This window comes from Athene cunicularia (assembly GCF_003259725.1).
Source record: "Athene cunicularia isolate RWA chromosome 1 unlocalized genomic scaffold, athCun1 chr1_part1, whole genome shotgun sequence".
NCBI classification, from domain to species: Eukaryota; Metazoa; Chordata; class Aves; order Strigiformes; family Strigidae; genus Athene; species Athene cunicularia.
The window spans coordinates 83,806,406-83,823,573 of NW_020799091.1; the positions used below are offsets into that span (position 1 = coordinate 83,806,406).

Here is a 17,168-nt window from a genome sequence, read left to right on the forward strand (position 1 = left end):
TGGACTAATTAATACTTCTGAATCATCAGAAGTGCCTCTACTAACAAAAGAAAATCTGTTTATGTGGCTGAGTGGACCAGTTCTCTGCCTCATGTGCCTTTGAAAATACTTTCACATCATCTTTGTTCCAGTGTCCTTGAATTGTTTATCAAACCTGAAGAAATCTGATCTTGCTTTTAACTAAGATATACTTAGCATCACTTTTGGTATGTTATTTTCTAGTGCTGTGAGGTTCCCAGTGTTCTCTTAGCCTATGGTTTTAAAATTTCTCAAAGAGTGGGTTAAATTGTTCTGTTCCCAAGGGATGCTTGTATTGAGTAGGATTTGAACTCTTGCTTTCATGTATCTCTGTGGAGATATTTCTTATGGCTATAACTTTTTCCCAGGTCTGTAGGGAAAATTCAGGCCATTGTGGCTGGCCTCAACTTGCATCCGAAATTGTTCTCTAGGGACAGAGTGACTATTGTTGATAATGTACAAGCTCATTCTTAAGGTGATTTTTAAATTCTGCCTTAATTTACCTAAACCTCTTCCTTCTGGAGATAAGACTCTGCTATGATATGAGTGGAGACTTCTAGTTGGAAAGGAAAAAAATCACTGTACTAACAGAGTGCACTCTGAGAGGTCTCAAGCTACCTAAGTTTTCTTTGAGGAGTCTCATACACATTTGACATGCGGTCAGCTGAAGCTTCATGTACACCTTCAAAGAAGTTACAAAAGTTACTAAAGCAAGGTCATGTGGTGCTTGGCACTGTAATTTTTCAGTCACTATTTATAGGATGCTGAGTCTGACCTCTCAGGTTTTTAAGTTGCACTAAGTTACATCTTGGAGTCACAGTATCATCTGAAGACAGAAAATGAAGCTACTTATGTACTGGCTAACTGGTGTTAAGATGTGTATCATCTGCTGTGCATCATCTGCTAGCCTTTGCATTCTCAGAGTAACTCCAGAACTCTGCTCCCTGTCTGCCCTGCTCCTATACACCATGAGCTCAGTCTCAGGTTTGGGGGAGATCTTCTGCAGGTACTGCAAGAGAATTTTATGGCCTTCAAGAAAGTACACGTGCAGCCACATTATGAAGGTATACATGTGGACTGCATATGTTGAAAAAGTCTGGTAACTATAATCTCTTTCTTATATGTTTTTCTTTGAAAAGGACTTGAATTGCACAATGAGGTCTTTATGACTACAGATGTCCTGTTGCCTCTGAAAATATGTATCTTAGAGCTACTTTTACTGAAATCATACTAATTGTATTTTGTGATTTAAGTATGATAGTGACCATGTTTATGAAAGATTTAATGGCTGCACTCTTCAAAACAAAACTCAAGCAAAACTGGTTTTGGGTTGGTTATTCATCCTTGAAGAAATGTCATTTCAGATCTGATTTTTCTGCAAAATAGTAATCTAAAATTCATAATGTTATATATAATCCTGGAACTGACTGTTCATGTTTTGTGTATCTTTATATTTTCATTTCAGTAAGTCTCAGCAGTTTTGTGCCACGACAAAACTTCCTAAGCATTGATCTGCCTGTGGTAATAGAGACATTTTGCAAGTATCCTTTGAAGTATATTTGTTCTTTTAAGGCAAGAAGGGAACTGTTTAGAATTTGGTGACCCAGCAAAATTTCAGTTGGATATCATTTTAGACAGGATGCTCTGAAACATTTCTGTAGGGCTTTGACATCTTTATCACATCTCTGCATTGATTATTGTCCATGTGGCAAGCTCAAAATGAAATATTTCACTTTCTTGTGTTTAGCAGGATATTTTTGGATGGTGCTTTTTTAACTCTTTCTTGAGGGTGAGTATTAACAGCTCTAATGAGAAAGTCAGAGTAAACCTCAATTTATGACAGGACAAATGAGATGATGTTGCTAGCTTTGGTATGTCAGAGTTTTATAATTTTTGAGTCATTATATTGAATTAAATAACAGGGTATGGTTGGTTGGTTTGGTTTTTTTTCCCTTCAAGAGAAAAAAAAAGCAGGATTCAAAAAGCAGGATGGTAATTCAGTTAAAACATGCTTATTAATGAATGAGGTTATATATATGCATCCATGAAGAGTAGTAGGCTTGAATATGGCTAATCTAAGAACCCTTAGCCTTAGAAACTGAAATGTTTATGCATGGCTATAGAAAAATTAAACAGTGTAGTTTAGTGTAGTCCATAAAACTAGAGTAAAGACACTACATAAGCTCCCCTTTTCTGGGAACATACCAAGGTTCACACTGACCCAGCTGCTTTCCGAGTCATATGTCTTCCTGTCTGGCCATTATAGGATGGAGGTAGATATTACAGTTAGCAAGCTTTTACCAACAATAAAAATGATCTACCCTTGCCTCATTCTCACATGCACATGCACGTACAGAAATCCAGTCAACTTTTCTGGCTAACAGGTAAGTAGGAGAGAGAAAGGCCAGATTTCCAATTATATTCTAGCCATTTACTTACTCCAGTGAGGGAGTGTTTTGGAAAATTTTCCTAATAGCTCTTTCATACTTAGGTCATAGGTCTAGAATTCTTTCTTACTTCAGGCATGGTGTCAGAGCTATAACTTTCCTCCAAAACCACACAAAGCAAGGGAGGAAGACAGACAGTATTAAGTGTGAGTTTGCCGTCTCTTGCTTTCATCTGAGTTGTGAAGAGTGCAGGTTGTTTAAGTATCCAAACAAGTGAATCTTTAAAGGCAGTTCTCAGAGCTGGTATATTATGGTGTAAAACTTACTGTACTCATATAATTTCTGTGAAACAGAATGGCACCAAAACACCCCAGCCCTCATATGTTTCTCTCTGCATACTAGAAGTAAAAAATATGCTTTGTATTAAATTTGTTTTTACTTTTTCTTGGATATTATTCATGAACCTTAACTAATGTCAACCAGGTATCTAATTTCACTGTCAGGAGCACTGGCAGTTATCAATGCTGTACCCTGCTTCGCTTTGGATGGTCAGTGGATATTAAATTCATTCCTGGAAGCCACTCTGAGCTCCCTGATTGTAGAAAAACAAAACAGAGAGCTTGTTGGCTTTTTAATTTTGCTTGCTGGTAGTGCACTTCTGGCTGCCAATGTTGCACTGGGACTTTGGATGGTGACAGCACGATAGAACATTGGATGTGCTTCTATCAGTTCTCAAAGTATGCAGAAATAATGAATCCATTGCCTTTTAAAACTTGTTCAGTACTGAGATTGAAATAATTCCCTTAAAATGACACTGAAAGAACAATCACTGATGACTGCTGTTTTAATTTAAAACTGTACAACATGTGCCTGTGGTCATGGGAAATCTAATAGAAAGAAGTAGGAACCTTTTAATATACTCTTTAAGCACTGTACTAATTTTGGAGAAATTACATTGTAAAGTTTCACAGGAAAAAGCCTAAGATTTCATTAATTTAGATTTCAAGTAAGGGAATTATTTGGCTTCAAACATTTGTAAAGTGGGAGAAAAAAACATTTAGGTTTTATTTTATAATTTGAATCATTATCAGAAAATCTTTGTGGGCTCTGGTCATTTCTCTTACTGAGTGTCTTGTTTTGTTTTTTTAATCTGGTATTCTACCAAACTGGACTCTAAGAAGCCTTAGAGTCTGATCTCAAAATGGTGAAACGCGAAGTAAATGCTTACCATGCGTTAATGAGGAGAGAGGCCATATGACTTAGTATCTTTCCTTTTCAGCTGGCCACAATGACTGGAAGTATGTTGTCCTCAGGATATAGATGAGAAGTGCCAATGTCTGTTAAGAATGAGGCATGTGGGAGGATAACAAAGCCCACATGTCTGTGTTTCTTACATACTGAGTTGTATATTACCATACGCAGCTGAAGATGTTTTTTAAAGGCAATATTTGTCAGCAATAGCTACAAGATAACTGAAATATAGTTTCTGAGTGTTGAAGTATGCTGTGCACAATTATTCCTAAGTGATAAGTGATGTTTGCGTTGTTTTACTCAGAAAATAATACTGTATTATACCTGTTTACAGTTAAAAGTGAAACCTGTTGTTTTTATGGTGTCTATCTTCTGATGCTATGCATGTACTATGTACAGTAACTCACTGATGGTTTTCTGTCTTTCAAAGGGTTGTTTTCCTTTGCTAGGATTCATTCTGTTCAGAGATAGCTAACAAAGATTTTTAACCAAAGCTGGTCTTGGATCAGAATTGTTTAGAGGAAGAATATGATTATGAATTGAACTATTTAAACATTTGGCTTTGCTTTCTGAAATGAATACAGACCATATCCTTGTTCTTAAATGAACAGTGGACAAACGGTCAATGTTTGCTGGCTGATGTATACTTGACATACTTTGAAGCTCTTTAAGTCTGTACTATGTTGTACCCAACAGGATTACATATTGACTGTCATGTCCTCCTGTGATATATTTCCTAGTTTATATAAATCGGGTTCAATCAAAGCCTCAGTATAGGCTGATACTTAAAAAAACCCCAAACTCTAATTTGGGAGCCCAAATATCTGAAACTGGGAAATTTTGAATAATACCATGCAACTTCTGGCCTGTACAGTGCTCCCCATAGGAGCTGCTGCAGCTCAGAGTTCCTTCACAGAAATGGCCTTTCCATCAGGAGCTGAAATGGAAGTGAAGCTCATGGCTACTGGCCTGTGGGGAGTATGGAAGCATTCATGACCAGCTAACATAGATTCTCTTGGCACTAGAAGTAAAAGCTTGGGTAATTTTAAAAGTGGGGTTGAGCCCAATTCCTGGTGCTACTGCATGGATTTGTAGCTATGTTTGCATTTGCTTGCTGATGTGTTACTGCATTTTTGCACAGAAGCCTTCTCACTTACTTAAGATGTATTTTCTTAAGGTGATGCAAGCATTAATGAGAGAGCATGTTTATTTATATGTTTTTGTGTTAGTTTACTCCAGTGCTGTCACAGGCTGGGTGGGCCTCTTGAAGTTCACCTCTGTGGGGTGGCAGGCCTGTGCCTCTCATTTTCAATCATTTCAACCCAGGTATGATGGCCCAGATCCCAATGAGAGAGAGGAAATCCTCCAGTCAATCCAGTGTGAGTCCCCCTTTGGGGACTGCTAAAAGTCACAGAGTCCGAGAAAGGAAAAACAAACTATCAGAAATTGCCAGCAGGCTTCTCTTTCTTCCAGAGAGACCCTGAAAGTCTAACTTATCATCACTCCTGGAAACATATAAGAGGTTTCAGGGTAGCAGTTCTGATGGGCCACTCTGCCATCTCTCCATGGACAGGAGGGATAGGAGCAGCCTGGATCTTGCACAAAACCTGGCTCTGCGGCTACGCTCCAGAAGCCTGCTCGCTCACCCAAGTGGCTGCTTACTAATCTGAGCTCTTCCTTTCAGTGGCTCTGTGCCACTTTCCTCTGTCTCTGTGTCTTGTCCAATCTACAGTGCACAAAATTAATTTGCACTTAGGAGTTTTAATGAAATTCAGTAAGACATGATATTTACTTTTCTGAACGGTTACTATTTATGTATCAGAGTTGCAGTGCTGTCTGTTATCTGAAGCAACTACAAATGCATATATGGTGATTTCAGAAATACTCTGTGAAAAACATTTCAAGTTTGATACTTTATATATTCATGTTGACTACAACTGCTTGGGACAGTCTTTTAGCATAGTACCCCTCCTGGAAATGTAGGCAAGAAATTTGAAAAAACAAAGTTTCTGAATTAACATACACAAGTTACATCTACTATAGTGAAGCTGGTAGGTTGTTCCTGGTTATTTAATGTGCTAACTAAAACATGATGTTTTATCAAAGAAAACTAAATCCACTTTATTTTACTTTAGACAATCACTGAAAGCCACAGTTATACTAAGTAGAACTTCAGTCTGTGTTTGACCTCATAATCAAAAAGAAGGTAGAGAAGACATCAATCATGGTTTTAGCAAAACAGCCACACTAGTACACTGTAAAGACCCTTGTTATCCTATAGGGGAGAGGTGGTACTAGAAGTGTTGAAAAATAATTCAAGGGTCCATTTCTCCATGTGCTAAAAGGGTCAATTTAGGTATGTGTAGGTGCTTTGAATCAAGACTTTAAGCAATCTGGGTATGAGTAGCGACCGGGCACATCTTAGAGTACCTGTAGACAAAGGTAATAGTTAAGTTAGACCACTCTCTGAAGAAAAAGTTGTTCAGTGGATCCATTTCATTCTCCTATAATCTTAACATATGGATTACATTCTGATAAGAAGGTGCCATACACACAGTTATTGGGAGGGGTTTTGCTGGAGTTTTGTTTGTCTAGCAAAAGAGAACATGGAAGGGAACTGGTTTTTCTGTGTTGGATTTTTACTCTGGAGTATTTGTGATGTTTCTTCTCTTTCTGTTTTTGTAAAAATGGAAAGGAAGCCTTTCCTTAAAATGAAATCTTACCATTTCTCATTCTAATTAGCCCTTCAGAATGTAATGTATTCTTTAATACAGAATCCTTCAATATAATTATAGGGCATATTGACCATAGTGTAAAACAGAACACTCTAAAAGATTGGATAGTTACTGCTATTTATGTACTACTACGCATTTTAAATCTGTATCGGATGGAAAAAGTAATGTCTAACAGTAGGTAGTGTTATTCATAGCTTTTACTTGAAAATTGCCAGAAGAATTCCATAATTATAATCAGTCGTTCTGATTTGTTTTTCATGAGAACTTTTTTTTTATATCAGCAAAGACTTCCATAGCATGTTCTGATAATGCATGATATGACATGAAAATGGCTAACTTCTTAGCATGTGGGATGTTATACAGTCTTTGCTAACTTAGGAAATTAAAACCAGCTTGCTTCTTTACAAGTTAAATGAAAGAGACTTCACTAGAAAAAGTATAGTCAAACTTGCAGATTAGTCAGCCCAAATTTATAAGCCACAGTAGAAAATCTGTTAACTCATCCTTTTTATTTAGAATGAAGCAGCCAACTGTATTGAGTTATTTTTTTACAGTGGTGACGATTCTGTTTTTGTATACGTGTGTGCATACATGCATACATACATACAATAGGTGTGTTCACAGCCACAGTCTGTATTGCTGCTTTTTTAGGAATAAATTACAGCACTCCTTCATACTCTGCAATGTAGGCTTTTTTTCTTTTTCCTTCTCTCTATGAATTCCATGGCTTTCTCTGGATTTTAAAATTACAACTTTTTTTATTTTTTTTCTCACATAACTGTTCTAACTTCTTTATTAACAGAAGAAAAGTGATAGACATAATGTAGCCACAGCTGCCTAAGTTTTGTTTAGCTGATTTAAAATGTTTCTTGCTTTTTGTGAGGCCTCAGCTACAAGCATGGTAAACACAGATTTTTCAGGGCAACTAAAAGAGGTCAACCTTAGAATTTATTACTCTCCAAATGCTGCTATTTGTGCTGTTCTGAATGATAACTGGGGCTGAGTGAGACTTTGTAGAGTATACTGAAGAAATAATGTTTTCAGGACAGACCTCCCCATGGCTGTTGGGGTGTTTCAGCTCTCTTGAAATAAGGATATATTTTTTGTTCAGTTTAGAACATCAGCAATCCAAGTTTTCCCAATACATTTTGCATGATGGCAAAGGGTAACCTGTAGCAAATATTTTTTTAAATAAATTATCTATTTCTTCTATCTGAAAGATCTGAATTTGTGTCTGGATATCATTTATGACAGATGAAGAAGGGTTATAAAGGTTTATGTAGCCTAGTCTGTATTTAATTGTTTTAAAAATATGTGAGTTAAACTCTAGAAATAGTTATTTGTAAAAAATGCATTTATACACCTGCATTCAGACAAATTCCCACAACCAGTCTTGCCTCAGCTTTGTTCTTGTGACCTTGCGAGTAAGGAAGCTGAATCTAACTCAGGTAAGATCCAATATCAGCAGTTACTTCATACTCTCCTTGTCCTGAGTTTTATGTAATGCTATACAGATTAGTTATTTAGTGTGGCTGAGTTATCTGGGGTACATAGCCTGTATTAATGCAGCATTTGGGAAGCATTGTACTAGAGACTGCCAGAAAACGGCAGCTCTGTAATTCTTTCTTGTTCCTTGGACTCGACCACTACGATCATGTGAAGAGCAGATGGCAGAGACTAAGGGCAGTGAAGAACCTCAGTTTATGGCAGCTGTATGAAACCTTCACGCTGCTGACCCAGTGTGAAAGGCAGGAACAAAGAGCAGGATATGACACTGCAATTCCATTCATTCCATTTACATTGGCATGAAACGTGAAAAGAACTTGTAATTAACATTTCAGAGCATGCAGATATGTTTTCCAGCCCTTCACTGAATCATTCAGTGACTGGTGATCAAATATGTTTTCCAGCCCTTCACTGAATCAGTCACAAACTTTTTTTTTAAAAAAAAAACTTGTCATTCCATTGATAAATATATGCTGAATAAGTGGTACAGGTAGTTGTAGCTTATTTAGTAAAATGGATTTGAATATTTCTCACACCTAGATGTTCATCTTGGGTTGGTTTTTACACCATCATAGTGTAATTGATCTTCACTTGATACTAGTTTGAAAGTTAGGAAGCTATTTCCAAGCCATCGCTAGAGAAATCTAGTTTCTTCCTTCCCAAGTTGTTTCTTAATGTTTTAAATTAATTCTTCTTCTCCTTACATAACTTTGCTTTAAATTTTGTATACTCAGATGATCTTATCTGAAGCCTGTCAATGGAGTATGTATTGTTTTGAAGTTCACTGTGGGTTTTTTTCCTCTACATAGCCTTATTTTTCACACTGACTCACAGCTGTGGAATGTTAGATTTCTAGACCCTTTGTTCCCACTATGCATTGTTCATGATCATGTTTTTTTTTTTTAAAAAAAAAAAAAAAGAAAAAAAAAAAAGCTTCATTTTGAAAATGTCAGCTAACAAATATATGGAACACTTTGAATAATGTATTGTGTTTTTGTTTTGCTTTTTTTCTCTATTTAATCAACCAAACAATAAGTATTGTTTTCTATGTATGATAAATGTATCCTGCAAATAAATTCATTGTTTGATTATTAATGTGCTTAAATCTGTTTTTAAAAATAAGGTAAGAGTGTGACATAATTCCTATCTGTGTCAATTACCATATTCTCTCATATATACTCTTACTCTTCGTATGTAATTTATATGCTCTCACTGGGTACTGACAAGGTACCACAATGTACCGCTGTCCTTTTCAGTATCTGACCACCATCTAAAATGAATATTATCACTTTCCCTCATTTAACAGGTTATCACAGTAATAGTTTGAGTTATAATAGAACTACATCCAGACACACAGCTGCACATTGTTCTGGAGTAAAGCTAGCTTCACTTTAATGTGACCAAGGTGCATAGTGACTGCCTTATAGGAGGAGCACATGCCTTTCTCGGTGCTTAGTTCCTGTGTAATTCTGTGCTTATGGAGTTATGGATTTCTGTTAGCTTGGTTTGTAGTGAAATATTTGACAGGGCATGTCAAGGTAAGTTAACACCCCTCTGGGAGTTAAGGCCAGTCCTATTTGAAGAACTTGAAAAGTCAGATCTTCAGATGACATTAAGGTGATATTATGTATCAGAACCTTTTGATTTGTATATACAGGCCAACCCAGAGCTGGGCATGTATCCTGGCTAGTTCTGAACAAGTTTACTTAGATATCCAGGTGCTATCTAGGGCTGCATTAGCGTGGTGTAACCAGGAGGATTAGCTTTATTTGAGAATGAAGCTTTATTGCTCTGTTTCTTGAGCAAGCTCATCTAGAGTTAGCCAGGTTATTTGTACTGAGAACTAAGTTGTCCTTTGTTGCTCATTGGACAAGCTGTACAAGCAGAGCTGTTTCAGCGAGCATGGCTTTGTTACCAGATAAAAGATTACCATGAGAAATAGGCATAAAGCACAGATTGGACACATTTGGTAGTATTTCCCATATTGGTCGCTATGCAATTTTCTGAATACTTGAATGAGGAGATGGCTTTTTTTCCTCTTAATGTTACCCACGTTAAAGGTAGAGACAATAGATAATTCTTTCTAAAGCATTTAAACTTCTATGAGGGTCCTGAGGCTTTTCTGATTTTGAAAGTTATCCTTATTTTGATTATGTATGTTCTGTAGTCTAGAATAAAATGAGTGATATCTTAATGTCATCTTGAGGAATGTTGCCTTAATCACTAATTTGATTTCAGGATAAGATTTAAAAATAAATACTGTATCTATTAGAGTCTTACTGCTGGTAACATTATATAGAGGGCTTAATATAATTCTTCCTCTGATCATACCAGTTTGAATCACCAAGCAGAAGCATTCCTAAACATTTTTAATAGATCTTGGTGCATTGAATTCACTTACTTAAATATTTTTAAAGTTTTTTTGTGAGCTTTTGATATGAGCTACCCAAAGAAATACAATGAAGGTTTGATTCTAATCTTACGGTGGTAAACTGGGAGAATCCACAACATTCGTGAGGTCTAAGCAGCAGTCACCCAGACTTCTAATTTTTTCCCCTTTTTTTGTCTCAGAGAGATGTGGATCTGGTGTTTACATTGATGCCTTTAAGGCTCCACTGTTGTTGAAATAGAATTGGATGCTTTTACCAATTATGGATCTTATTATCTACATTTCTCATTAATTCTTCCTTTTTTCAGTCCTTTGCAAATATTGTAGTGACTGAATACTGTGTAACTGCCACTTCAGATGGTCTTGAAAACACATGGTTGTACATCTTTTTTCATTTCCCCTGAAAGGAATCTTTCAAACCAGAAAGAAATACTTTTTTCTTTTTTTGTTAAATGTCATGCTTTTTACTTGCTATTGTATTATGAAAGTCTGTATTTTTTCCCCTTTCACAGCTCTGTGAGGATCTGTATTACTATATTGACAAATATTTTTTAAAGTGTAAATTCCTCTAAACCTACTGAATTTGATCCACTTACCCACGTAGGCATCTGATGTGGTCTAGATATCCTAAGGTGTTCTTAGATTAATAACATGACTTGGAACAATGTTTTGAAACATATCTCCCACTTGTCTCCTGTTGGTTTAGGTCTTAGGGTTTCTAAGACTTATGCAGGGGGCTGGCAGATGTGGGTGAGACCCTATAGGAGATCAAAGACATTCTGGACCAGTAGCTGGATAGTAGGAGGGGTACCTGAGGGCATTTTTTATCATGCCAGATGCTTATATTTAGGCAAGAAATCAAGCCAAACCAACTCCTTTTCTTTCCTTGCATTTCTTTTCTTTTTGACTCATGAATTAAAGTGGAATAATGAGGCTTTTTGAGTGAGTTTTATTTGACATAAAAATACATCTAAGATTTTCTGTTTGTGTATAATAGTGCTATACAGGCTGTTTTATAAAGTCAGGCTAGGAGAATACATGCATTCTCCTCCTGCTCTGGACCTTAGGTCTGGAAGCAGCAGAAGTTAGTATTACTGACTTATCTACAGCAAGGAAAAGGAAGGCTTATTTTGTAAGTAAAATACCACCTGTCTCCGGATGTGCATTGGTGGTAGCAGCAGTGTACAGATTTACGGGAAGCAATGAAGAGGCACCAGGTGGAGACAAGGCTGTGTGAAGGGACTATGATCATCTTGGCCAACTGCCACAATTGTGTACTTGACTCATTTTTTTCCTTGCAGGAGAAAATAAGTGGTGAGACAAAGTTAGGAATGGGACAAAATCAGAGAAGAGGTGTTCATTTACAGAATGTTTAAATCAGAAAGAGAGCATGTATACTTTACAAGTGGAGATATGTGCTCTTTAATAACTCTACAATAAGCATTATTTACCGCTTTTTTTCTTTTTTTTTTTTTTTTTTTTCCTTGAAACATTTATATATCTGACCTGCAAATAAGACCAACAAACTTCCATCCCTGGTAGAAACATCCCATGTAGTAAGATCGGAGAGGCAATAAAAGCCTGTCCTAAATAGCAGTTCAGGGCACTTAGACCTGAGTCTCTCCCTGTTTAGGATTGGGCCCGATCTTACTTTCAGTTACTCTGGATGCAAAGTCAGAACTTTTCTCCTGTTTCTACATTCCTTCTTAAGCACTACTTGACCTCACAGAGGCAATTATCAAGAAAAATTAATCAATCCATTTTTATATTGTTTTGCCCTTTGGCTTTGTTTTCATTCCTGAAGCTATTTGAATAACTAGCAGAAACTAGGCCAAACCACCTGTATCTCTATCATCGCTGCAAAATCAACAAAGCCAGATTATGAACGTGCATTATAAACCACAAATTCCTGGGTACTTACCACTGGTTATATCAACAAAAAACTTTTTTTTTTTTTTTTTTCCCCCCACTGCAACTGTTTACCACTCTTTATTAGATGATTGAATTTATTCCCTGGAAATGTTCTGTGAGGCACTTGCAATGCTCAATGTGCTGCAGCACTGAAGGAAAAAATGGGCAAAACAAAACTTGTATAGTATGGTTTTTGTGATTAGACAAAATTCACTGTTTCATTTAATGGACCAGTACAGATAAGTTATTATTTTGTCATATATTAAAGCCTTGGTTATTTTTCCAGCATTTATTTTCAAAGTTACTACTAAGGAGAGCACTTCAGTAGTTAACCTAACTGGCCTCTGCACACCACTTTAACTGCAATTAAATATAACTGAACTAGAAGTTAAAATATTACTGAAATAGTAGTTGTGAAAACTTTAGTATATTATCAAGCAGTCTTTTTTCATAAATGTGCAGAAACTCACTGTTCACTTGAGACTTTACCTAAGTGGGAACTGCACAATTTTTTTAATCTTTATTTTTTATCTTGACAAGAAAATACCAAAAGCAATTCTGAAGAAAAAGATCTCAGCTTTCACTTACAGGGTCCCTTAGAGGGGCTCACTTTTAGCATGTGCAAATGATCATGTAAAAATTAAACAGCATCATTGAACAATGTGATATTAAATGTGATAAATCACTCTTTTGTCATATATGTGATTCTCCAGTTCCTTTCTTATGCTCTATACTAAATCAAGTGGAATGAAGATTATTTGCGTGAGCTTCTACAGCTGTACAGTGTACCTGAAGACGTTAAAGTTGCAGCCAAACCAGGCGTCCAGGTTTGGTGAACTTAGTAACAAGGAAAAAAACATCTTAAGTAGTGAACGTAGCTGGTTAAGGAGTCCTGAAACCAAACTTTTCATACTCTGATGTAAAATAGCAAAAAATCCAGAAAATAAATGGTCATGCAGGCTTTAAAGATAATAATTTTTATTAATAATTACAAATAAATAATTAATTTGAGAAAATGCCCCTTAAGTGAACACACTCTTCTAGATCAAAGGGGTGCTTTGAAATGCAAAATAAACCTCTTTTCTTCTGCCATGGGTTTGTGTATACACACAGATGTTAATTTGAGAAGCACTTGGTTAACTTCTGCTGACCTGAACTATCATCAGTTTAGATAAAAATTATGATTGTTAGTGGCCTTAGAAAGCTGTAAAACATACAGGCTGTAGCTGCAATTGAAGGAAACTGAAATGGTATTGTCAGATCCATAAATCAGAGCTTGCAGTGAAGAAAAGTGGTTCAGCAGCTCCATATGGGCCTAGGCTGTGAGACCACCCAGCGGGACAGCAAGCCCACTGTGTTGTACCTTCCCCGCACCAGTGACCTGCAGCAGCCTGTTTGGGCCAGGCTCAGAAGGGGACCCACAGTCCAAAGGAGAGACTTAGGCCATTCGAGCTCACTAAGCTCTACAGTTGGGTCTTTGCTTATCCTGAGATCAACAGGCCTCCAGAACTAGCTCAGATTTTCACTGAAAATGGCCCTGAAGTCATCTTCTGCACATGACCAGCCCTGCCACAGCAGAAGAGCTCATGCACAACATCCAGGCTGGGGTCCCACAGTGACATGTGCCATTCCTTTTGTCTGAGAGACTCAGTCGAGCACTTAGTCTCAGTGTGGAAGTTTTAAATCAAGCATCCCACGAAACACAGCAGGGGTTAGTTCTGTCTTTCAGAATGCCATGCACATGGGTGGGAGCAGGATATGGCAGATGGGAAATGGTCTGTATACAATCCAATCTCTGTTTAGTCAACCACTGACCAGACTGTTTATATAATACTATAGGTGAATTCAAGGTCTTGGCCAGGACCTACTTACAGTCTCCAGGACAGAGCCACATTATTTCCAGGAATGTTTTAAATTGTGTCTTTTGGTTGTTGAGGCTTTTTTAATCTTTGCTGTATTTGTTTTGGAGCATAATGAGTTTGGTATCCTGGGCCGTTAATATGCAGCAGTCAATGTGGGGATGCTTCCTCTACAGATGTCTACAAACCCTGTAAGAATGGGGTGTTTTCTTGTTGGAGAGGAATTTTAAAGAGATACTGTCAATTTTAAGTGTTGGGGGGGAAAGCTATTATTTTTAAAGAACAAAAGTGCTTCAGTATTTGAATAGCTGTTATGCTTTTCTATAGTATTTGCTGAAATACCTTTTCTATGTTTAAACAGCCATAAATCTAACCTTTTTTTGCAGCCTGGGAAGTGTACAGCTTTGGCCATGGAAGCTTATGAACAAAAAAGCTTTGAAGAGGGCTGTCTCCTCTTCAACTGCTCGAAATATTTGACCTTGATGTATCACTGAGAGGAAACTGGCAACCTTGTTGCTGATAAAAACTTGCTGTTCTCCAGCTGTAAGGAAAGTCATCTGTCTGAAGAACAGATTAAATTATTAGCCTGGCGGGCATCTGAAATTAGAAATTTCTGCTGGTGCATCCCAGGTTTTGGAATGCTGTCCTATGAAATCTAACACTGCAGCAAGGCAATTAGACCTGATACCAGAATATTGTCGGACCAAATTAAACAGAGTCCATGAAGTAAGCCCTGAATGAAAATGAAAACAAAGCCAAATTATGAATGAGTAATAAGGCTGTTATCAATATGAAAATATAAAGGACTCTTCCGTCCTTATTCACCACAGACATGATCCGGTTACATTGATGTCAGTGGGAAACATCCTGTCCCTATATGGAGTGGAATATCAAGTATGAAAGTAATAGTCGAATAAGGTGGCATAGGCTAAGAACAGTGACTGAACCTGCTGAGGTAGGAAGACAGTTTCCTTGCCCCAGTTTCTTCAATCTACAGAATGAAGCAAGGGGTTTCCCTCATTGTAGTTAGCACTTACTTGCGTAGAGTAAGACACAGGTCTATCCTTCGAAGTACTTCTTGTAAAGGTTATTTTAGCTCAAAGCATAAGGATGTAGCAATTAAATGGGATTTGGAAGTTTTCTCTGCTTTGGACTGTAACAAGCTTTCAAGGCTGCTGGTCGATTGAACAGGGTGCTGCTATGAGGGGAGGAATTCAGGGATGCAACCCCACCTAACCTGATCCACTTGCTTTAGGCATTTGGATAGTCATCTTTTCCTCTCTCTACAGTCAATAAAGAAAGAAATACCACCACAGATAGCCATCTGAGGACTGATCACACTGTGGTGCTGCTTCTCACCCAACATACTATAGACACAGCCTAGGTATGCAGCTTAGGTATAGTCTGCTCTACAGCCATGTTGAAGAAGGACATTAATAAATAGGATTTATCAGAGCACCTAAACAGGCAGTATATACTGTAACAGGATAAAACAGTCTCCCACAAAAACTGTAAGTAACTTGAAACCAATGACTATCACACTGCCTTACTTTTTCTTTCTTTGGTCCATAGCACGTTAACGAATAAAAAGTTTTGCATGAATAACCATTGGTTTGTGGCTGATTACCTTACTCCAAAGGTCTTTATTCACGCACACCACATTCCTTTAAAGAATGTTTTAGAACAGATTCTGAAAATTGGAACTATTGGTCTGAATCACACCTGATTTTAAAATATTTTTTGTCTAATAGAATATCACTTCTTATATATATGCACATCATTAAGATCACTGAAACATGATTGTGAGCAACTTGTAATTGCTAGGTATCTGACATTATCTATATCTTCTTGTTTTTAAAGTAAAAGTTACAATAAAATTAGTCAGAAAAGTAGACAATAATGGCTAAAACTATTGATGATGAAGATAGTGATTTAGAAATCAACCTAGCTAGGATAGGCTTAGAAACAATAAGCCAAATGTAGGCTTAAAGACAAGGATTCTCAGTTATGTGTGTGACCTCAAATGGCCCCTTTCTGCTTTCCACACTGTACATCTCTGCTGTAGTTGTAAATAATTATGTTTTTACCTACAGAACTGTTCACTAGTCTTTTCTTTCTCCCAAGATCAAGACTGAAGACTGGAAAGCCAGTTAGAAATATGTCTTGCCTGTCAGAGCTGATAACCACACTCATTACCAGTTTGACACTGAATTCACAACCTGTATTTCTTCTACTCCCACCTTCCTATCTTGACTTCATCTTCTCAATAACAAATCCAGAACCACTTTGCAGAGTTATTAGTATCTGCCTGCCTTTGTTTTGCCAGTAAAAACATAGTTTTTAAACAGAAAAGTGAGAATTTCTCATCAAGCCATTCCTATGCAGGCAGGAGGAAGGAAAGGAGGAGGAAAGCATGTGTGTGTGGTACTCTTGATTTAGCTGAGACCTTAATAGTAAATATATTTGTCAACCCTTCTGTTCTCTACATGTCTTTAAAAGAAATAACTGTGGTGATATGATTGAGAAAGACTGTTTATAGAACTATGACTCCCTACCTAATTATGATCAGTTTCCAGCTGTGACATCTATTTGAAAGGTTGCACTTTGCCCGGGGATTATTAGCAGTTTATATATACCAGGTGATATATTTTCATACAATCCATTGCTTAATGCTTTATCTTCCTTGAGGGCATTAGAGATGTTAGGGTGAAACCTGGATTCATGTTGGAGGGTAACTTGCTTTAGGAAGAAAGAGGTTTTTACAGTGAATAAGAATTATATATATCATATAAAGATGCGGCCAAGATTCTGAAAAGTGACTACTGAATCTGGGTATGTTTCAAAGATTCCTATTCTAAAAGATTTGCTTTTCCAAAGCAACAGAGCAGAAAATCAAGTCCTTTAAAAAGAGCCAACTTGCACACCAGAAGCATTGCTTATGACACATTAACATTTGTGTTTATATCTGTGAATGTTTGTAATTTACTTCTCACTGAAATAAAAAAGAAAAATATTGGAAAGACTGAAGACAGTTGCCTGTAAGGGCACTGACCATATTGCTACACACAATCACATTTTTAAATCATGTAATTTCCTGGACAGCTGAAATAAT

At 37.0% G+C, this 17,168-nt stretch overlaps 1 protein-coding gene across 2 annotated transcripts in view; it reads left to right on the plus strand.

Moving 5' to 3' along the window:
* The window catches only part of LOC113478646 (membrane-bound transcription factor site-2 protease-like), a 101,376-nt gene that overhangs the window by 22,140 nt on the left and 62,068 nt on the right, over positions 1-17,168 (plus strand). The window contains exons 9-10 of one of the 2 annotated variants that reach the window (XM_026846112.1): positions 1,484-1,559; positions 2,889-4,450. The exons of the other annotated variant lie outside the window; for it this stretch is intronic. Coding sequence (XP_026701913.1) covers positions 1,484-1,559; positions 2,889-3,111 — 299 coding nt within the window. The 3' untranslated portion in view covers positions 3,112-4,450. Of the gene's footprint in view, positions 1-1,483; positions 1,560-2,888; positions 4,451-17,168 lie in introns of those variants that run through there. 2 annotated transcript variants of the gene reach the window in all.